This window comes from Ornithorhynchus anatinus, chromosome X1 (assembly GCF_004115215.2).
Source record: "Ornithorhynchus anatinus isolate Pmale09 chromosome X1, mOrnAna1.pri.v4, whole genome shotgun sequence".
In the NCBI taxonomy this organism is placed as follows: Eukaryota; Metazoa; Chordata; class Mammalia; order Monotremata; family Ornithorhynchidae; genus Ornithorhynchus; species Ornithorhynchus anatinus.
This window is the reverse complement of record NC_041749.1, coordinates 54,515,953-54,535,729: the sequence shown is the minus strand read 5'-3', so window position 1 is coordinate 54,535,729 and position 19,777 is coordinate 54,515,953. Positions and strand designations below refer to the sequence as shown.

Genomic DNA, 19,777 nt, shown 5'->3' with positions numbered 1-19,777 from the left:
ACTTGGGCAAGTCACTTGACTTCTCATGGCCTCGGTTTCCTCATCGGGAAAATGGGGCTTCAGTGCCAATTCTCTCTCCCCTGACCCGATTATCCTCTATCTACTCCGATTCAGTTCATTCAGTGCTTGGCACAGAGTAAGTGCTTAACAGATTTCATTCCTATTATCGTTATTATTATTATTGGAAAAACAAGGAGGTGGCTCGGGAGCTGGGAGGTTAGGGAAATTGTCGCTTCTTGTCTCCCCTCATCTGGATCACCCCTTCCAAAGTACCCTGGGGATAATGGATTCATTCCCGTTAAAGAAACCAACCCGTGAACACGAAAGGGATGCAGCTGGCTCCGGCTCTGTGATGCAGGCCGGAGTGGGCAGAGGGAACCAAAACCAATCCCCGAGGCCCTTCCCTGTGGCCTCTCTCTTTTCCCCTCTCCAGATCCCTCAACCCCACCCCTGGCCCACCCTTTCCTTTTTCGCTCTCTCTTACCAGGTACCAGGACAGGAACGTGCTCAGTCAAAGACCCCGGCAGGGTATTACACAGTTCGATGAGAAGAGTGACGCATCCTTGTCGGACTTTGTTGTTTTTGCTCATGAGAAGCTGATAGAGGGCGTTGACAATGTGGGGAACCTGTAGATGGGAGACCGAGTGAAGACTCGGTGGGCCAGACCGGATGCTCCGGAATTGAGACTCCCGTCAAAGAAAATCCGAGCTTCCCACGGCCTACACAACTCCCTGGTCTCTTGCTCTGGTTTTTCAGGACTGCCACTTGTCTTGTTTGTCCCTTAACTTCTCTGGGCCTCAGTTTCCTCATCTGTAAAATGGGGATTCAGTACCTGTTCTCCCTCTCCCTTCAACTGTGAGCCCCTTGTGGGAGAGGGATGGTGTCCCACCTGACTCTCCTGTATCTGCCCCGGTGACTAGTACACTGTTTGAAGGTACACAGTAGGTGCTTAACAAGTACTGTGATTATTTTTATGGTTATTGTTGTTATTACTAAAAGCTTACTGTTATCTAGCTGGACTTTGTACTTAGGACTTTGACCTTCACCCCTGCAAAGGGGGTTGCTTCTGAGCTGGCCTGCCCCCATCAGTACTTAAAACAAGGAAGGGCTCCCACCATGACTTTCCACCTACTCCTCGAAGCCCTTCTTCCTCCCCAAGGTCCCCAATACCCGCTTCCTCGGCAACGCAGCTTAATGCAGCTGGCAGAAATCCAAGGCACCGGGCCGACTTCCGCCTTTTCCAGTTCACTCGGAAGAGGTCAGCTTTCTTCCACTGGACAGTTCTTCTATTCCTCCCTCAGCTCCACTGAATCCCCCAGGCGCTATCCCCTCTCCTCTTCCAAACTTAAAATTCCCTCCTGAAATCGCCAGGGGCCCCACCATTTTCTTTCCTGACACTGGGTGACCTTGCCAACTACTCTATTGGCAAAATTGACACCACCAGGCTTGAACTTCCCCAAGTTTTTCCATTACTGTACTGCTTGGGAGAGGACAGGACAACAGTAAACCAACACATTCCTTGCCCACGATGAGCTTACAGTCCAGAGGGAGAGACAGATGTGAATACAAATAAATTACAGGCATACATAATTAATTACAGATATAAATTATAAATATATATGAATGAATAAATAATATAATAAATAAATAAAAGTAAATATATCAATTACGTCCAGGTCGTGGACTTCTGGGCTAGGGAAGATGGTGGGATTCTTGATTTGGATAGGAAAATTAGGAGGAGGAGGTGTGGATTTAGGAGGAAAGCTGAGTAGCTTGATTTTGTGGGCAGGGAGAGCATCTACCAACGCTGTTGTACTGTACGTGCCCAAGCGCTTAGCACAATGCTCTGCATACTGTAAGCACACTCACTGACCAATCGATCTCCTGGGGTTCTAATCCCGGCTCTGCCGCTTGCCCTCTGGGTGACCTCGGGCAAGTCACGTAACTTCTCTGTGCCTCATCTGCCTCACCTGTACAGCGGGGATTCAATACCTCTCCTCCCTCCTACTCGGACCTCTGCAGCCCGTATGGGACAGGGACGGAGTCCAACCTGATTATCTTGCCTTGTATCTACCCCAGCATTTAACGTGACGCTTGGTCCATAATGAGTGTTTAACGAGTACCATTAAAAAGGGGGGGAAGAAAGAAATCATCATCATCATCATCACCTGATCCTGCAGCATGAGGAGCGGAGTACTCTCTCTGTCCTTGGCCATCACGATTTGGAGCCTGTCCTTCGTATACTGTGTCTGCTTCAGCAGGGAAATGTAGGCATCAAAGATTTTGGCCAGAACATTCTCCTCCCGCTCTCTGAACCTGTCGATGAGTGCTGGAGACAGGGTGTGGTAGAACTCCAGCAGTTGGTTAGGCCAGGTGCAGATAACGGCATCCAGACATTTGGCCACCGCCCCGCGGACTTTCCAGCTCATGTCATCGTCGTCGTCGTCGTCGCTGAATTGATCGTCACTTTCTGGAAACCAGGATGCACACACACACGCAAGTCACGCGGGGTTTGGATGGGGAGGTATGACACATGCGTGTGACACCGAGGGGAATAACCCCAACCATCTACATGACCACGCAAAGCTAACGTCTGATGAATTCAGATGGATTGAATGGTTAACTGGACTGTAAGCTAGTCGTGGAAAGGGGAATGTGTGTACTGACTCTGCCATGCTGGCGGTACTCCTGAGGCTTAGTACAGTGTACAGTGCTTAGTACAGGCTTCCCGCGCGTGGGAAGCGCTCAATAATTGAGAAGCGGGGTAGGCCTAGTGGATAGAGCACAGGCCTGGGAGTCAGAAGGACCTGAGTTCTAATTCCGGCTTTGCCCCTTATCTGCTGCGTGACCTTGGGCAAGTCATTTCACTTCTCTGCACCTCAGTTCCCTCCTCTGTAAAATGGGGACTGCGAGCCCCAGGTGGAAGAGGGATTGCGTCCAACCTGATTACTCATTAATAAAAACCACCACAATTTTTAAAAAAGGGAGCGGGATGAACGGGGCTGGCAGTGAGAGGATATCCCAGCCCAGGACTCCCCTTCTTTCAGGGCCCCAGGTTCCCCTGGAGGGCGGGGCAAACCCAGGGCCACCCGTACCCTCCTTCTGGATGCTGCAGAAGCCGAGACCCACATCTTGCAGGAGTGGAGGGTAGAGAGTAAGTCAATCGTATTTATTGAGTGCAGAGCACTGTATTAAGCGCTTGGGAGAGTACATTATAACACTCTACCTGACACACTCCCATCCTCTGACTCCCAGGTCCTCGCTCTTTCCGCTAGGCCTCACTGCTTCTCATGGCGTCCTTGAAAGAACACGGGCTTGGGAGTCGGAGGTCATGGGTTCTAATCCCGGCCCTGCCACCTATCAGCTGTGTGACTTTGGGCAAGTCATTTAACTTCTCTGGGCCTCAGTTACCTCATCTGTAAAAATGGGGATTAAAAAAATGTGAACCCCACGTGGGACAATCTGATTATCCTGTATCTCCCCCAGCGCTTAGAACAGTGCTCATCACATAGTAAGCGCTTAACAAATACCATTATTATTATTATTATTACTTCTCAGAAAGCCTCACTGCCACTACCATGCTGCAACTCAACCTCTCCGGGCCTGTTTTCTCATGTGGAGAAAAATACAGTTCTCACAACCAAATATAATACAACCAAATCAACTCTTCAGGGTTTAGCTTCAGGTCCAGATGAACAGGGACTGATAAGGGGCAAGGATTCTCATATGTAGAATCGTAATCTCATTTGGGGTGACAGGTTGGAGAGGACGGAGGGGTGATGTGCGCTGATACGGCTCTGGAAAGGTGGGAACTGGCTTTCTGGCTGGGAGGATTTGGGAGGATGGGGAGAGAGAGGGGGAACACAAAGCAGAGGGGGAGTGAGCCAGGGACAGAGAGAATAACGGAACACCTTCAATCTGCCATGCACAGTCACCTTGTTCGGCAGCCTCATCACTGCTGTCCGGCTGGTCATCCGTAGCGCCCTCACTGTTGTTACCGTAGATGGGATCGTAAGCTAAATACTGAAGGCACATCTTGGTTATGCTGGGGATGAAAGGGTCCAGCTCTCTAGAATACCTGTGGAAGAGACCAGAAATGAGGTAGGGGGATCGGTTTCACCCTGGCCGGGGTCGGGAGGGGAAATGAAGAGACCTTGAAGGCCCGGCTTGGTTTTCTAAACTTGGTTAGGCAGCTCCCAGAATCTGTGACTATTTCCCCCTGTGAAAGCAGAAAGCAGACCCAAGAGATGACGGACCCACAGAGCCTTGGCCTTGTAGCCCACAGCCAGAGGGGTGACCTTAGACAGAGGAGCTTTGGAACCCAGTCGCTTGGACATCCAGGAGACAGACCCTCAGGCCCTCCCCTCCCATTCTGGCAGCCGGCCTCGTCCCGCAGCCGGACGGGACGGAGAGTTCACCGCACCGCCCAGCAGATGTGAACCTGTCCCCCACCTTCTCGTGAAGACCTCGTAGGCGTAGAAGCAATTTTCCCGCAGGTCTTCGTCCTCCATGCTGCAAACCTGCCCCAAGAGTAGGATGATCTGCTCCAGGTATTTTTCTAGAAGAGAGTCACTGGGTGTGAGAGAGATGGTCCCTGGCCCTCACCACGTACGTACAGGTCCTGAATGAGAGGGCCTGAGTGGCTGGGTCTCTGGATTCTAATCCCGGCTCCGCCACTTGTCTGCTGTGTGTGACCTTGGGCAAGTCACTTCACTTCTCTGGGCCTCAGTTACCTTATCTATAAAATGGGTGTTGAGACCGTGAGCCCCACATGGGACAGGGACTGTGTCCGACCCGATCTGCTTGGATCCACCCCGGCGCTTAGTACGGTGCCTGGCACATAGTAAGCACTCAACAAATAACATGAAAAAAATCAACTAAGGTTAGTTACAGAGTTTGAAACTACGACAGTTAGGCAGCGGACACGGGTTAGACTCGACTGGGTCGGCAAGCAGTACCCGTGGCTTTTCATCCACGAATTGAGCAGTACCTGTGGCTTTTCATCCACAAATTGACCCTGACAAATCCCGTGAAGGGTGACGCTCGAACTCTAGTTTTCCGATAACTGCTGTGACCTGCTAAATGTGGATGGCAATCTGGCTACACCTTCCTCCTCTCGTCCTCTCCCGTGATCTCCGATTCCCCACCCTTACAACCTCCCTCCCCGTCCTACCGATGTGACAGCATGCCATCTTTCCAATGGTGGTGACACACTGGATGTAGGTCTTGATGGTGGAGAAAGACCTGTGGCTCCTAATACCCGTCAACAGGTGATCCATGAGCAAGGAGAGGATATCCCCATTGCAGCTGCTGACTAGGCATCCCAGGGCATTGATGGCTCTCTTCCGCAGAGTACTGTTGGGGGTGGTGAGCACTGAGATCAGGCAGTGGAGGACGGGAATTTGGACATCCAAGAGAGCCTTCCCCAACCTGCAGGTGCACAAGGAGGGAGTTTCAGATGCAGAGCAGGTGTCCCCCACCCCCTCCGCCCCCAAGGCCCTGGCTCCTCCCAGCCCACGACATGCATCGCTCTGCCCCTGTCGGCAGAGAAGGAGGGAAACCATTCAAGCGGCATGCCATCAGGAGGATACAGCTGCACAGAAAAGACCGATCAGCCGGAGCCAGGCCAAGAGCCCAAGATCGGCAGGGCAGGGAGAGCAGGTGGTGAACCGAAGCCAGAAAACTCCTGTGGGCACCCGGGGACTTCTTCCTCTAAGGGACTTCCTGGGCCCTCCACGCATACTCTCATTCTACCTTCCCAGCTCCCACCTCACACGAGGCAGGGGTGAAGAATCACAATCTGGAAAGCAGGGTAAATGATGTAGGAAACAGCTCTGTGACCACGATTCAGCCGAGAGAGCAGGAGCGGAGTCCAGGGTTCCTGTCTGCCCCTGGCAGCCCAAGATGGGAGAGGGGCACAGCAAAGACACCAAGCAAAGCAAACAGGGCAAATATCAGCGCCCTCGGTTTGGCTCTAATACGCACTTTGGCGCTCTGCGTTCTGGCTCCGATACTGTTAAGAGAACGAGGGGACAGCCTTCCGACAACGCAAGCCTGTTGGGATAGGGCGCGGGATGGCGCTGGAGGAGATGGCCCACAGCGAGATTCAGGGGCCCATCCACGGTCGCACTGAGAGGCAGAGTTAGATTTAAAGCCCAATTCATTATATTGTTCTGGGCTTGTCAGACAGGCTAGGGTACTGGACATGATCAATACTGCTGATTTATGGAGCAGGGACTTTGGCTCCACTGGGGAGACGTCCACTAGCTCGTCAAAATTCAGCCTAGACGATGGATGAATCCCGCCACTAAAGTGTGCCAAGACGCCCACGGGATTTTCTCCTCCTCTCTCCTCTTGGCAGGGAGAGGTCTCCGGGTTCACAGCTGTCTCTGTCCACCTTAAGACTCTCCCTCCTACCTGGGTTCTGTCTTTCAATCCCAACACCTTAGCCCACAAGATGGACCCTCCCACCAGCCTCGGCTCTCACAAAACCCAGCAGCTCCAGGTCCCTTAATTTGCAAGAGATTTCTGGCTCTGGAGACTCCCTCAGGGGGCAGGAAAGCAGCCAACCCCCAAAGCCCAGGAGCATTCTCCAGGCCTGCTTGAGCTTCAGGAGGCCCCTTTCATCTCGAAGTGCTCTGCCCTTCACATCCTTCCGGGAGTTGAGCTATTCTTACCTGCTCAGTACCTGTGGCAGGATATCCAGAGCTTCTATCTGCACTGACACATCGTGATGCCGTTCAATAGCATCCACGAGCTGAGTTGTGAGTCTCTGGAACACTTGGATTATTACAGGTGAGACTGCAATGCAGTTTGAGTGTGAATGAAAGAAATGCAGCATTTGCTAATAAGAATAATACTATCCATCGGTTGTATTTATTGAGTGCTTAGTGTGCGCAGAGGACCGTACTAAGCACTCTGGAGAGTGCAACATTACGGAGTTGGTAGAAACACTCCCTGCCCACAATGAGCTAACAGTCTACGGGGGGAGACACACATTAATAGAAATAAGTATGCACCTGTACATAAATGCTGAGAGGTTGAGGGTGGGGTGAATAAAGGGTGTAAATCCACATAGAAAAGTGACACACAAGGGAGTGGGAGAGTAGGAAATGAAGGCTTAATTGGGTGATGTGATTCCGATAAGGCTTTAAAGGTGGGGAGAGTGATCATCTGTTGGACATGACATAACCTTACTGTTACGGGCTCTCGTTATATCCCGGCTAGACTACTGTGTCGGCCTTCTCTCTGACCTCCCTTCCTCCTCTCTCTCCCCGCTCCAGTCTATTCTTCACTCCGCTGCCCGGCTCATCTTCCTGCAGAAACCATCTGGGCATGTCACTCCCCTTCTTAAACAACTCCAGTGGTTGCCTATCGACCTCCGCTCCAAACAAAAACTCCTCACTCTAGGCTTCAAGGCTCTCCATCACCTTGCCCCTTCCTACCTCTCCTTCCGTCTCTCTTTCTACCGCCCACCCCGCACGCTCCGCTCCTCTGCCGCCCACCTCCTCACCGTCCCTCGGTCTCGCCTATCCCGCCGTCGACCCCTGGGTCACGTCCTCCCGCGGTCCTGGAACGCCCTCCCTCCTCACCTCCGCCAAACTAATTCTCTTCCCCTCTTCAAAACCCTACTTAAAACTCACCTCCTCCAAGAGGCCTTCCCAGACTGAGCTCCCCTTCTCCCTCTACTCCCTCTACCGCTCCCCCTTCACCTCTCCGCAGCTTAACCCTCTTTTCCCCCCATTTCCCTCTGCTCCTCCCCCTCTACCTTCCCATCTCCTCAGCACTGTACTCGTCTGCTCAACTGTATATATTTTCATCACCCTATTTATTTTGTTAATGAAATGTACATCGCCTTGATTCTATTTAGTTGCCATTGTTTTTACGAGATGTTCTTCCCCTTGACTCTATTTATTGCCATCGTTCTTGTCTGTCCGTCTCCCCCGATTAGACTGTAAGCCCGTCAAACGGCAGGGACTGTCTCTATCTGTTGCCGACTTGTTCATTCCAAGCGCTTAGTACAGTGCTCTGCACATAGTAAGCGCTCAATAAATACTATTGAATGAATGAATGAATTTTAGTGATGACGTGACGCTACCACGTTAATTCGAGCACTTATCCTATCCTGCCTTCATTACCCCCACATCAAACAGAAATTCCTCACCATTGGCTTTAAAGCACTCGATCCCCTTATCCCCTCCTACTATACCTCGCTGCTCTCCCTCTATGACCCAGCCCATACACTTTGCTCCTCTCACACTAACCTACTCCCTGCACTTAGACCTCTTGGATCTGGCCGCCAACCTCTCGCCTACATTCTGCCGCCGGCCTGGAACGCCCTCCCTCTTCATACCCGACAATGACTTTCCCCGCCTTCGGAGCCTTGTTGAAGGCACATCTCCTCCAAGAAGCCTTCCCTACATCCTCATTTAGCATCCCTCATCCCTCCCTCATTCATCCCTCCCTCAGCCCCACAGTACTTACATACATATCGGTAATTAATTAATTTATTTATGTTAATGTCTGTTTCCCCGTCTAGACCGTAAGCTCTCTGTGGGCAGGAATGTACTCTCCCAAGAGCTAAGTACAGTGCTCTGCACACAGTAAGTGCTCAATAGATATGACTGATTGATTGACCAACCCAAGACTGAAGTAAAGCAAGGTAAAGTAACTGTGGAGATTCCTTATTCACCACTGAACCATCTTAAAGCCCGGGTCAGTCATAACATGCTGTCACATGATCCGGAAAGTCATCATTCAAAAAAGCATGGATGGTTTTAATGTTCTTGGCTAACGGTAGGAATGGTATTTATTGTGCACTTACTGAATGCACTCTACAAAGAAAGAAAGTCTTCCCCCTTTCCCCACAACTCACATACCCAGGGAGAGAACCAGTTACCTGTTAAAGAAGAAAATTCTTTGATGACTTTTCCAAGGCTAATGCCAGACATGTCCCGAAATTTATTGCTCCCAGTGAGCATACTGACACACAAAGTGTCCACGATGACTTCAACTTGAGTCTCTTTCACTTTCTGTACCAGAAGGCACAAGCTGCAGAGAAGAGAGGAAAATCCACCGTTCAAACACAAAAGATAGGCAGAAACTGCTTCAGCACTTCATGGGGTGAAATGGCCCTGGAGAAGGCGTAGAGCTTAGAGGAACTTAGCTGTGAACGTCAAATGAGATTACGATTCCACATATGAGAAGCCTTGCCCCTTATCAGTCCCTGTTCATCTGGACCTGAAGCTAAACCCTGAAGAATCGATTTGGTTGTATTATATTTGGTTGTGAGAACTATATTTTTCTCCACATGAGAAAACAGGCCCGGAGAGGTTGAGTTGCAGCACGGTAGTGGCAGTGAGGCTTTCTGAGAAGTAATAATAATAATGGTATTTGTTAAGCGCTTACTATGTGCTGAGCACTGTTCTAAGCGCTGGGGTAGATACAAGATAATCAGATTGTCCCACGTGGGGCTCACATTTTTTTAATCCCCATTTTTACAGATGAGGTAACTGAGGCCCAGAGAAGTTAAGTGACTTGCCCAAGGTCACACAGCAGACAAGTGGCAGAGCCGGAATTAGAACCCACGACCTCTGACTCCCAAGCCCGTGCTCTTTCCACTTCCTGGCAGCCAATGTGCTCAGAAAGTGAAGCTGTTACTCCCTCTCGATTTCACCATCAAACGACCTCAAGCTGGAGAACAGAGAAGCCAGTGTGAGCCAGAGAATAAGAAAGTGAATGCATGACCTGAAGGAATGATCTTTGCTGGGAAACAGAGGGATAGAAAAAAAACATGTAAGCAAGTGACAGTGCAAGCAGAATAGCAAAGAGACAGTAAAGAGAGAGTAAAGAGCTAAATTAAAGGAACCAAAAAATTCAGCAGGGCAAAGCCGAGGGAGAAAGAAATGAGGAGAACTAGGGCAGCTACGGCTGAAGATGGAGAACACAAGACAAACCTATCTAAAAGGACTTCGGTAAAGAAGGTCCCAGCTCAACTTCCTTACAATACTTTCCTGAAGTGCTTGGGGTGTTCGATGGAGGTTTCCACTGCTTTCTGTGCCTAGGACTGGAATTTAAACGGGTACCCACTCGAGAGTCACAATGCTGGACATTTCCTGGACAGTACATTGAGGTATGTATTGAGGGCTTACCGTGTCCACTCGGGAGTGTACAATATATTTTCTGAGACTTAAAGTCGAAGAGCTGGAAACTTAAACTACACGCCCTCCCCTACATCAGGTAGTGTAAAGGAGTAGGGCCATGCTGGGGTCCTTTTGACTCCTGGTCAACATCCAGTGTGACTCTCCATCCTCTTGCTAATGTACCCCGGCCTGGTTTCACCTCTACCCATGACAACTCCCTCTTCAGGCCAGATCTGTCTTCTCACCACCATCACTCTAAAACTAACTTGCTTCCCAACCCCCACTCACTTGTTTTTGTTAACACTTTTAGGGTGAAGTATTAAAATGGTGCACTTTGGAAACCACTGATGAAAATGAGAGGGTGGCGGGCATTAGCTGGGGGTTAGGTAGGGGCGTATGTGGACAAGTTATTTGTGTCTTTTGACTCTTGTGACTATGATCTTACGTGGCTCACAGGGTCAGATGGATTCCTATGACCCTCCCCTCCCTCCTCTCCTCCTGCCCCACCCCCCCACCCCCCGCCCCGGACCTTGGTTTGGGCCTATTTTCCCTTCCCAAATCCAGTGATTCAGGTCTTCAATCTACAAGGGAAGGACTCAGGTAGGGTTCTGAGAAAGAGGAAAGGAATTCTTCTAAAAAGAACCATGAACAACACCTTTCTCTAAAAGCCTCTCAAAACGGTCTTAGTGTTACAGTTCTTACCACGTGACCGCCAAAGTCTGGACCGATGCATTTTGATCTTGTGTCAGCATTGGGACCATCATCGCCACTTTTCTGGTCGTATTTTCATCCATTATAACGTAGTCTTTCTTTAGCATCATTATCAGATCGTAGGTGGCCATGAACCTGAAATGACAAGAACAGGCCATAGTAGGACCAGGTGAGCCACACCAAGGAAGGCCAACAAGAACGGAGAAAGTGCAGTCAGTCAATCAATCAGTCATTCAGTGGTATTACTTAAGTGCTTAAGGTGCGCAGAGCTCCGTGCTAAGCGCTTGGGAGAGTTCGATACAACAAGAATTGGTAGACATGCTCCCTGCTCACAAGAACCTTATAGTCTAAGCGGGGGAGACGGACATTAATATAAACAATTTAGAATTTATAGATTGAGCACTTGCTGAGCACTTGCAGCCCTGAGTACAGGCATTGTGTACCAGGGGAAGATTTATTCTGAGTTCTCCTTCTTTTTTTTGGGTCTTTTCGTTATCAGTCAGCATCTTTCTCTCCCTCCTTGCCCCATCTAACAGGGAGCAGTGGAGGACCCAGAAAAAGGAAAAGGCCTGCTTTTTTCCATTTACCGTGTAACTTCTAGAGGTGACTTTGGCTGGGAAGGATTAGATGAGGTCCATCCCCGAGGCAGAGGGAAGAGTACGAAATGTTTTCTCTGGGTCGCTGCCGGGTTAACAATTCTAGGATTTGCTTCGGTTGCCTGTGGGGTTCATTGACTTTCCCATTCCAACCCATTCCATCGACTTTGTCATTTCACCGAAAAGGAAGCTGAGGCCCAAAGCAGCACAGAATGGCAGTGCAGCCCAGTCTTAGAGGGAATCGGGCAGAGCTGGGCCTGGGACTATGTTCCCCACTTGGACCATACAGTCTTTACCAAGAGGCTGCATTTTGGAACCCCAGCCCCAGAAGAGAGGCCCGACGGAGACTCTCCAAGCCCTGGCTTCCTTCAAGCAGAGTCCCACTTCTCAGCGAGGCTAAATTAAGTGCTCATTAGCCCACTGCCTCCCCAGACAGCAACAGTGAATCACACTTTCTTCTCTCCTTGCCATTGTTTCCTTAGTTCAGGTTTGGCTGGCCTGGAAGAAATAGACCTGGACCTGGGTTACCTTCCAAGTGCTCCATACGAAGGGCTCAGTGTCAGCTAGAATCCCCAAGCCCTTTCAAGCATCCCTTGGCTCCAGCCTCCTAAAGATCCCAGGAGATCCGTAAAGGGATTCAGAAAGGCTGTGGGGCCCAGCGGTCTCATATTTCCTCCTGCCTTCAAGACATTTCTACTTGGATGTCCTCCCTACACCTCAAACTTAACATACCCAAAACAGAACTCATCTTTCCATCTAAATCCCATCCTCCCCTTTCTTTCCCATCGCTATAGACAACATCACTATCCCTCCTGTCTCCCAAATCCATAACTTTGGCGTTATCCTCGACTCATCTCATTCATTCAACCCACATATTCATTCGGTTACTAAATCCTGTAGGTTTTACCTCCATAACATTAACAAAATTTGCCCATTCCTCTCCATCCAGGCTGTTACTACGCTGCTCCAAGCACTTATCCTATCCCACCTTGACTACTGCATCAGCCTCCGGACTGACCTCCCAGCCTCCTTCACTCTGCTGCCCGGATCATTTGTCTAAAAACCGTTCAGCCCACACACCTCCCCACTCGAGAACCTCCAGTGGTTGCCCATCCACCTCCGCATCAGACAAAAACTTCTTGCAATTGGGTTTAAAACACCCAAGCAGCTCACCCACTCCTTCCTTACCTGGCTGATTTCCTACTTGGCCCACACACTTTGCCTTTCTAACGACAACCTGCTCACTGTACCTCAATCTCGCCTGCCTCCCAGTGTAGCCTAGTGGAAAGAGCATGGGTCTAGGAGTCAAAGGACCTGAGTTCTAATCCTGGATTCACCACTTACCTGTAGTTTAACTGGGGCAATTCACTTAACTTCTCTGTGCCTCAGTTCCCTCATCTGCAAAATGGGGATTCAAACCTGTTCTCCTTCCTACTAAGACTATGAGCCCCATGTGGGACCTAGTAAGCACTTTGTATATAAAAAATTTGTTAAGTCAGCGCTTAACAAATTTTCATTAGTAGTATTATTCACATATGACAGACCAACATCCTCCCCACTTTCAAAGCCTTATTAAAACCACATCTCCTCCAAGAGGCCTTCCCTGACTAAGCCCTCATCACCCCTGCTCCCTCTCCCTTCTGCACTTGGATCTGTGAACCCTTTAAGCATTTGTTATTCACCCCACCCTCTCCCCATCTCCAGCACTTATGTACATAGCTGCAATTTATTTTAATAATAAATAATTTTGGTATCTGTTAATCGCTTACTATGTGCCAAACACTGTTCTAAGCGCTGGGGTAGCCACAAGGTAATCAGGTTGTCCCATACAGGGCTCACAGTCTTCATCCCCATTTTACAAATGAGGTAACTGAGGCACAGAGAAGTGAAGTGACTTGCCCAAGGTCCCACAGCTGACAAGAGGTGGGGCCGGGATCAGAACCCATGAACTCTGACTCCCAAGCCCGGGCTCTTTCCACTGAACCACGCCGATTCTTTTAATGTCTTTCTAGACTGTAAATTCCTTATGGGCAGGGACCGTGACTACGGACTGTGGTATCGCACTCTCCCAAGGGCTTAGTACAGTGCTCTGCACACTGGGAGCATTCAATAAATACTATTGCTTGATCGTCTGGCGCAGGAAAGGGGAGACTTCAAACAATCACACTTCCCCCCTTCAAAGCTTTACTGAAGGCTCACCTCCTCCAGGAGGCCTTCCCAGACTAAGCCCCCCTTTTCTTCTGCTCCCCCTCCCCTCCACGTCAACCCGACTCGCTCCCTCTGCTCTATCCCCCTCCTCGCCCCACAGCACTTGTGTATATATGTACATATTTATAATTCTATTGATATTAATGATGTGTATATATCTATAATTCTGTTTATGTTGATGCTATTGATGCCTGTTTACTTGCTTTGCTGCCTGTCTCCCCCCCTTCTAAACTGTGATCCCACTGTGGGTAGGGATTGTCTCTATTCGCTGCTGAATTGTATTGTCCAACTGCTCGATATAGTGCTCTGCACACAGTAAGCGGTCAATAAATATGACCGAATGAAATACGATTGAATGAAGACTCAGTGACTGTGAGGTAAAGGCGTAGACTTGGGAGGACGTCTCACTTCAGGACAGTGGTCGGCAACTTATGGCCCTCAAGCTACATTGGCTCCTTGGAGCTGAATGTGGCCCTTGAGTAGGGCCTTGGACTACAGGGAAGCCGCTGCCAAACACCTCCCAATGCAGCACGGGGCCACTATCACACACCGAACCGCAGCTGCGATGTACCTGAAGAGCCGCGGGATGGCTGGGCTTTGTCCAGACCGTTCTTACTGGAGGACAACGAGAGGCAGCACTAGGTGGCCCACTAAGGGACACCCGTTGGACAGGGCAGCTTGATGCCAACCCCCGGGGTGCCAGGGACACAGTCTCCTGCCTTGGAGACTCCCAGGAGGCTGGACCCGTGCCGCCTGGACCTCCCCATACAGTGCCACATTGACAGGGTAATCCTGGTTTGTTCTGCCCAGGGAGGGAGTTCCTGCCCCTCACGTCAGTGGAGGAAGGGGGATCGCCAGCCAAAACCCATTTCTGGCTGTGGGGGCAGAGAAGAGCAGGACCTCCACCCCAAACCCTCTCTCCAGAGATCTTGCTGAAGCCCCCTGCGTTTGGGTGAGGGATTCATTCATTCATTCATTCATTCATTCATATTTATTGAGCGCTTACTGTGCAGAAAGCTCTGTACTAAGCACTTGGGAGAGTGCAATATAACAATAAACAGACACACTCCCTGCCCACAATGAGTTTACAGTCTAGCGGGGGAGACAGACATTAGTATAAACAAATGACAGATCGGTACGTAAGAGCTGTGGGGCTGGGAGGGGGGATGAATAAAGGAAGCAAGTCAGGGTGATGCAGAAGGGAGTGGGAGAAGAGAAAAGGAGGGCTTAGTCAGGGAAGGCCTCTTGGAGATGTGCCTTCAGTGAGGCTTTGAAGGAGGGGGGAGAGTGACTGTCTGTCATATATGAGGAGGGAGGGCTTTCCGGGCCAGAGGCAGGATGTGGGCGAGAGGTCGGCGGCGAGATAGATGAGATGCCCAGTGAGAAGGTTAGCATTAGAGGAGGGAAGTGTGTGGGCTGGGTTGTAGTAGGAGAGTAAGATGATTGAGTGCTTTAAAGCCAATGGTGAAGAGTTTTTGTTTGATGCAGAGGCGGATGGGCAACCACTGGAGTTTCTCGAGGAATGGGGAGACATCCAGCGCTTAGAACAGTGCTTGGCACATAGTAAGTGCATAAGAAATACCATCATTATTATGTCCTGAACGTTTTTTAGAAAAATGTTCTGAGCAGCAGAGTGAAGTAGGGACTGGAGTGGAGAGAGACAGGAAGCAGGGAGGCCTGCGAGGAGGCTGACAGAGTCACCCAGGCAGGATAGGATAAGTGATTGGATTAACGTCGTAGCAGTTGGGTTAGTGGGTTAGTGGTACGAGATCAGTGAAGACATAAGAGAGCAAGTGAATTGAGTTCAGTAGAGAGGGTGGTGTCGAGAGCATCATTTTGGTCATCGAGGGAAGGTAGTTTGGATACGGAGCCCATCCCTTCACTTGTCTTTGCACATAACTCCCATTTCCCTGGATTCACGCAAGCGCTGCTTCCAACTCGGGCAGAGGGAAGCTGGGCACTTTGAGATTTTCAACCCTAGCCACACCACATACTCGTTGGCCTCGGTGTGGCCTGATCATTCCTGCCTCTTTCCTGACTGCTGGAGTGAGGAGAACCCCCTAGTGGGAGTGGTGACTGTAAACTCGTAGTGGGCAGGGAACGTGCCTACCAACTCTGTTGTAATGTACTCGCCCAAGTGCGGAGTACAGTGCTCTGCACACAGGAAGGGCTCAATACATACCATCGATTAACTGGGGAATCATTTTGTGCAGCTCTCCCCACTCTTCAAAAGCCTCCAATGGTTGCCCATCCACCTCCGCATCAAAGAGAAGAGAAATTACGGTACTTGTTGAGCGCTGTGTGCCAAGCACTGTTCTAAACACCGGGGTAGATAGAAGTTAATCAAGTTGGACACAGTCCCTGTCCCACATGGGGCTCCCACTCTTAATCCCAGTTTGACAGAAAGTCCTTTCCCTCTGCTCTAAGGCACTCAATCGGCTCTCCCTCTTCGCTCATCTCCTACAACCCAGCACACTCACTTTGCTCCTCTAACACTGACCTACTGGAAAGCCCTACTCCTGCATATCTAGACTACCACTCCCCTCATCTTCGAAGTCCTACAGGAAGCCTTCCCTGATTAACCCCTCATTTCCCCACCCTATTTGCCCTCCCTTCTGCCATGCATAAGCACTCGGGTCTGTACCCCTTGAGCACTTCGATACCCACTTCATTCCCAGTGCACTGATGTACATATCCTCACGTGCTGCTGCTCTCCTTATCTCTAACTTACTCTGGTGTCTACCTCTCCAATTAGATTTTAAGTTCCTTGAGGGCAGGAATCATGTCTACGAACTCAATTATATTGTACTCTCCCAAGAATTTAGTACAATGCTCTGCACACAGTAAGCACTTATTAAATACCATTGATTGGTTGACTGGGTGTGCGTGTGTGTGTGTGTGTGTGGGGGGGGGCGAAATAGGATCCACTAAGTGGACCTATTTCTTAAAATGAAAAAAACCCCCGCAGAGATATCTTTATTTCAAGGGGGAGGCAGCATGGTCTAGTGGAAAAAGCACGGCTCTGGGAGTCAGAGGACCTGGGTTCTAATCCTGGCTCTGCCACTCATCTGCTGTGTGACCTTGGGCAAGTCACTTAACATCTTTGTGCCTCAGTTTCCTTATCTGTAAAATGGGGATTAAGACTGTGAGCCCTAATGTGGGACAGGGACTGTGTCCAACCCAATTATCTTGGATTTACCCCAGCGCTGAAAATACTGCCTGGTGCATAGTAAGTGCTTAACAAATACCATTAGTAGTATTATTATCATTAATCCCAACTCTGCCACTTGTCTGCTGTAGGGCCTTGGGCAAGTCACTTGGCTTCTCTGTGCCTCAGTTTCTTCAACTGTAAAATGGGGATTCATCACCTGTTCTTCCTCCTACTCAGACTGGTGAGCCTCATGTGGGACAGGACGGTGTCTGACCTGATTAACTTGTATCTACCCCAGTGCTCAGAAGGGTGCTTGACACATCCTAAATGCTTAACAAATAACATAATTGTTAATGATTATTAAGGGGCAAGGGGAGAAATATTAGGGGAGGAACTTGGCTGAGTCCTGGCTGCTCCAGCTTTGGCCCAACGTTTGGGGATTTTTGGTGGGGGAACTGAGTTGCAGATATCTCACTGGGCCTGGTTGCACTCAAGGCTGGTGGTAGGCAGGTGCCGGTGGCTGGGTGCTTGGAGCAGGGAGCAACTGGGAAGAAAGCTTCATAGCTGGTGGTGGTGGTGGCCATTTTGTAAATTGGAGAGGGCTCATCCGGGGGCAGAGACAGGGCTGACAAGCTCCAGGGCTCCAAAGCGGATATCTTTATCTTACCAGTCTGGAGTTGTCACAGCCCACGACCCTTCGGGGCCTGGTCTCGTCCCCGGCGCCTGCACCTGCGAGAGCCAGGGACAAGGCCGGCGGAGTCCACCCCACGGTCTGTCCTCCCCTAATATCTCTCCCTGCGCACGCTAGGCCTTCCTAGGTGTGGCAGGAGCCGAGGGAGCTCCCATCCTGGGACAGCAAGAAGCGAGTCCCTCCCCTGAATGAAGCGGCTACCTTCCGCTACCCCCTCCCCAAATCAAGCAACTCCCCACTGCCCCTGGGTGCTAAAAAGAAAAAGCCAGACTTTTCTGGGGGAATTCCTTTATTTCAGGAGGATATATAGGTGTGTACGTGTGTCACATATGCAGCAGAGGGAGGTGGGGAGGCAGCGACTCTGCGTGTGTCGGCCATGTTTATGTCATCGCCGGTACGGACGCCATCTTGTGTGTCCCAAGCAGTGACTGTCGTGGAAGTATCGGGAGGCCACGTGCTGCCCCGAGGTGGCCACTTACCTCTGAAGCCTCATTCCCCCTTCCCTGCTTTTGCTCTGAGGCAGCCATGTAACATAATGACATCAGTGCTTTACCCCATGGGCAGCGTCGTGCAATGACATCACGTATCACGACGGGCGCTCATAAATCCCAATTGGCTCTTTGCAAACGGACTGCTCAAAAGTTTCATTTGGCTCTCCCCCAGGCCCCTTTCCACGCCCCCTCCAACCCCCGCAAATGCATATAGAGATAACACTATAGCCCCACATATATGCTTGGATAGCCCTGAACTCTAGGAATTTGCAGGAAATGGCACTAGGCACCTATAAGAGGCACGTAACTGTTCCCATCTATGAGGTGAAACTCAAAGGACCTGAGGGAGATTCCTGTGCTCCAGAGGAAAAAGAAATCTCCAACTTCTGAGGAAAAAGTTGAAGATTCTGAAAGAAGCTCCTAAAGCTTTTCCTGAAGAAAAAAAAATTTGAGGAAAAAAAAATTAACCTCTGAGGAAAAAGCTTAAGCTCCAGAAGCTTTTTCTGAAGGAAAAAAAAAATCTCGGGGAAAAAAAACCCAAAATAACTAATGAGGGAAACGTTAAGGTTTTGAAGAAGCTCTGGAAGCTTCTCCTGAAGAAAAAACGTTAACTTCTGAGGAAAAAGTTGAAGTTCCTGAGGGCAAACCAGAGAGTTCCTCAAAAAAAAAAAGAAAATTCTTGAGGAAAAAACTCGGGCTTTCTGATTCCCACTTCGCATTTTCCCAAAAAGGGTGGAGAACCAAATTGGGGGAAACTGGGGATGTGCGTATGGGGGGCGGGGAGGGAAGGTGTCGAGAGGACAACTGCTCTTACCTTAAATCCTTGTCGGCGGATTCCATCTTCTCCAGCAGGCTCTGGATTAAGAAGGACGGGGTGTTCATTTTTCTGCCCACCGATGTTCCTTCGAACTGGCTGATCTGTCAGAGTGGTCGGGGGTTTGGGGTGGGGGGGATCGATGGCAGGGCCGTTGAGCCGACTTGGGGGGGTCGAGGGCTCAACACCCCAAGTCGGGACGGTTAATGCCGAAGGCAGGTGAAACTGAACGTCGCAAGGACTTCTGGTTCTCTGCCCTTACCGGCCACTCAGAGTTGAGAGCACAAAGGTGGGAAGTGCGCCACCTAAAATGGCGCCTCAGGCGCCTTTCCCGCCCCCTGACTCCTAGGCGCCCCCTTGTGCCGAGATTATGTCTGCACCTCAAAAAAAAACAACCAACGAAACAGGGACGGAAGCCGGGAGAGAGAGAAGACAAGGAAGGAAGAGTCAGGGTGGAGGGGGCAAGAAGAGTAGCCAAAGGAGAACTGGGATGATGGGAGAACGAGTGGGGGAAGGGAGAATAGGAGAGGCCAGGAGAAGGATAGAGGTAGAAGGGGAGGGGTGGAAAAAAAAGGGGTGGGGGGGGCGGGGGAGGAGCTGCCCTGGCTCTCCCCTCCACCCACGTTATCTTAGGCTCGCTAGGGGTTGGGAAGACATCTTCGCAGAGGTGCTGCCATTCAGCCACTGGAGCAAAAAATGGCACAGTGGGTTGGGGAGGCTACGTAAGGACACCCACCCATTCCAAGTTCTGAGCCCCCCTCCTTCCCGCCCCCCCTCGCCCCCCCCACCCTTCCCCTCGTTGTCGTCGTGAATTATGACAGAGTGCTGGACTGTTGGTTCAGTGGAAAGAGGGCACCAGGACACCCGAGTCCTAGTCGGGCCTCTGCCTTTGTTTGGCTCTAGTGAGGAAAAAAGAAACCGCATACACGTACACTTGGCGAGGGGTCATGCCCCAAGCCATGAAAGAGTAGGG

At 50.4% G+C, this 19,777-nt stretch overlaps 1 protein-coding gene across 1 annotated transcript in view; it reads right to left on the bottom strand.

Moving 5' to 3' along the window:
- LOC100073450 (cullin-associated NEDD8-dissociated protein 1-like) overlaps positions 1–19,341 on the bottom strand; it is a 31,169-nt gene extending 11,828 nt beyond the window's left edge. The window contains exons 1-9 of the mRNA XM_029051993.2: positions 18,805–19,341; positions 10,845–10,988; positions 8,900–9,051; positions 6,678–6,801; positions 5,174–5,430; positions 4,453–4,558; positions 3,936–4,078; positions 2,169–2,470; positions 485–626 (exon numbers count right to left, since the gene is read on the bottom strand). Coding sequence (XP_028907826.1) covers positions 485–626; positions 2,169–2,470; positions 3,936–4,078; positions 4,453–4,558; positions 5,174–5,430; positions 6,678–6,801; positions 8,900–9,051; positions 10,845–10,988; positions 18,805–18,872 — 1,438 coding nt within the window. The 5' untranslated portion in view covers positions 18,873–19,341. The remainder of the gene's footprint in view (positions 1–484; positions 627–2,168; positions 2,471–3,935; positions 4,079–4,452; positions 4,559–5,173; positions 5,431–6,677; positions 6,802–8,899; positions 9,052–10,844; positions 10,989–18,804) is intronic.
- Positions 19,342–19,777: the final 436 nt, after the last annotated feature.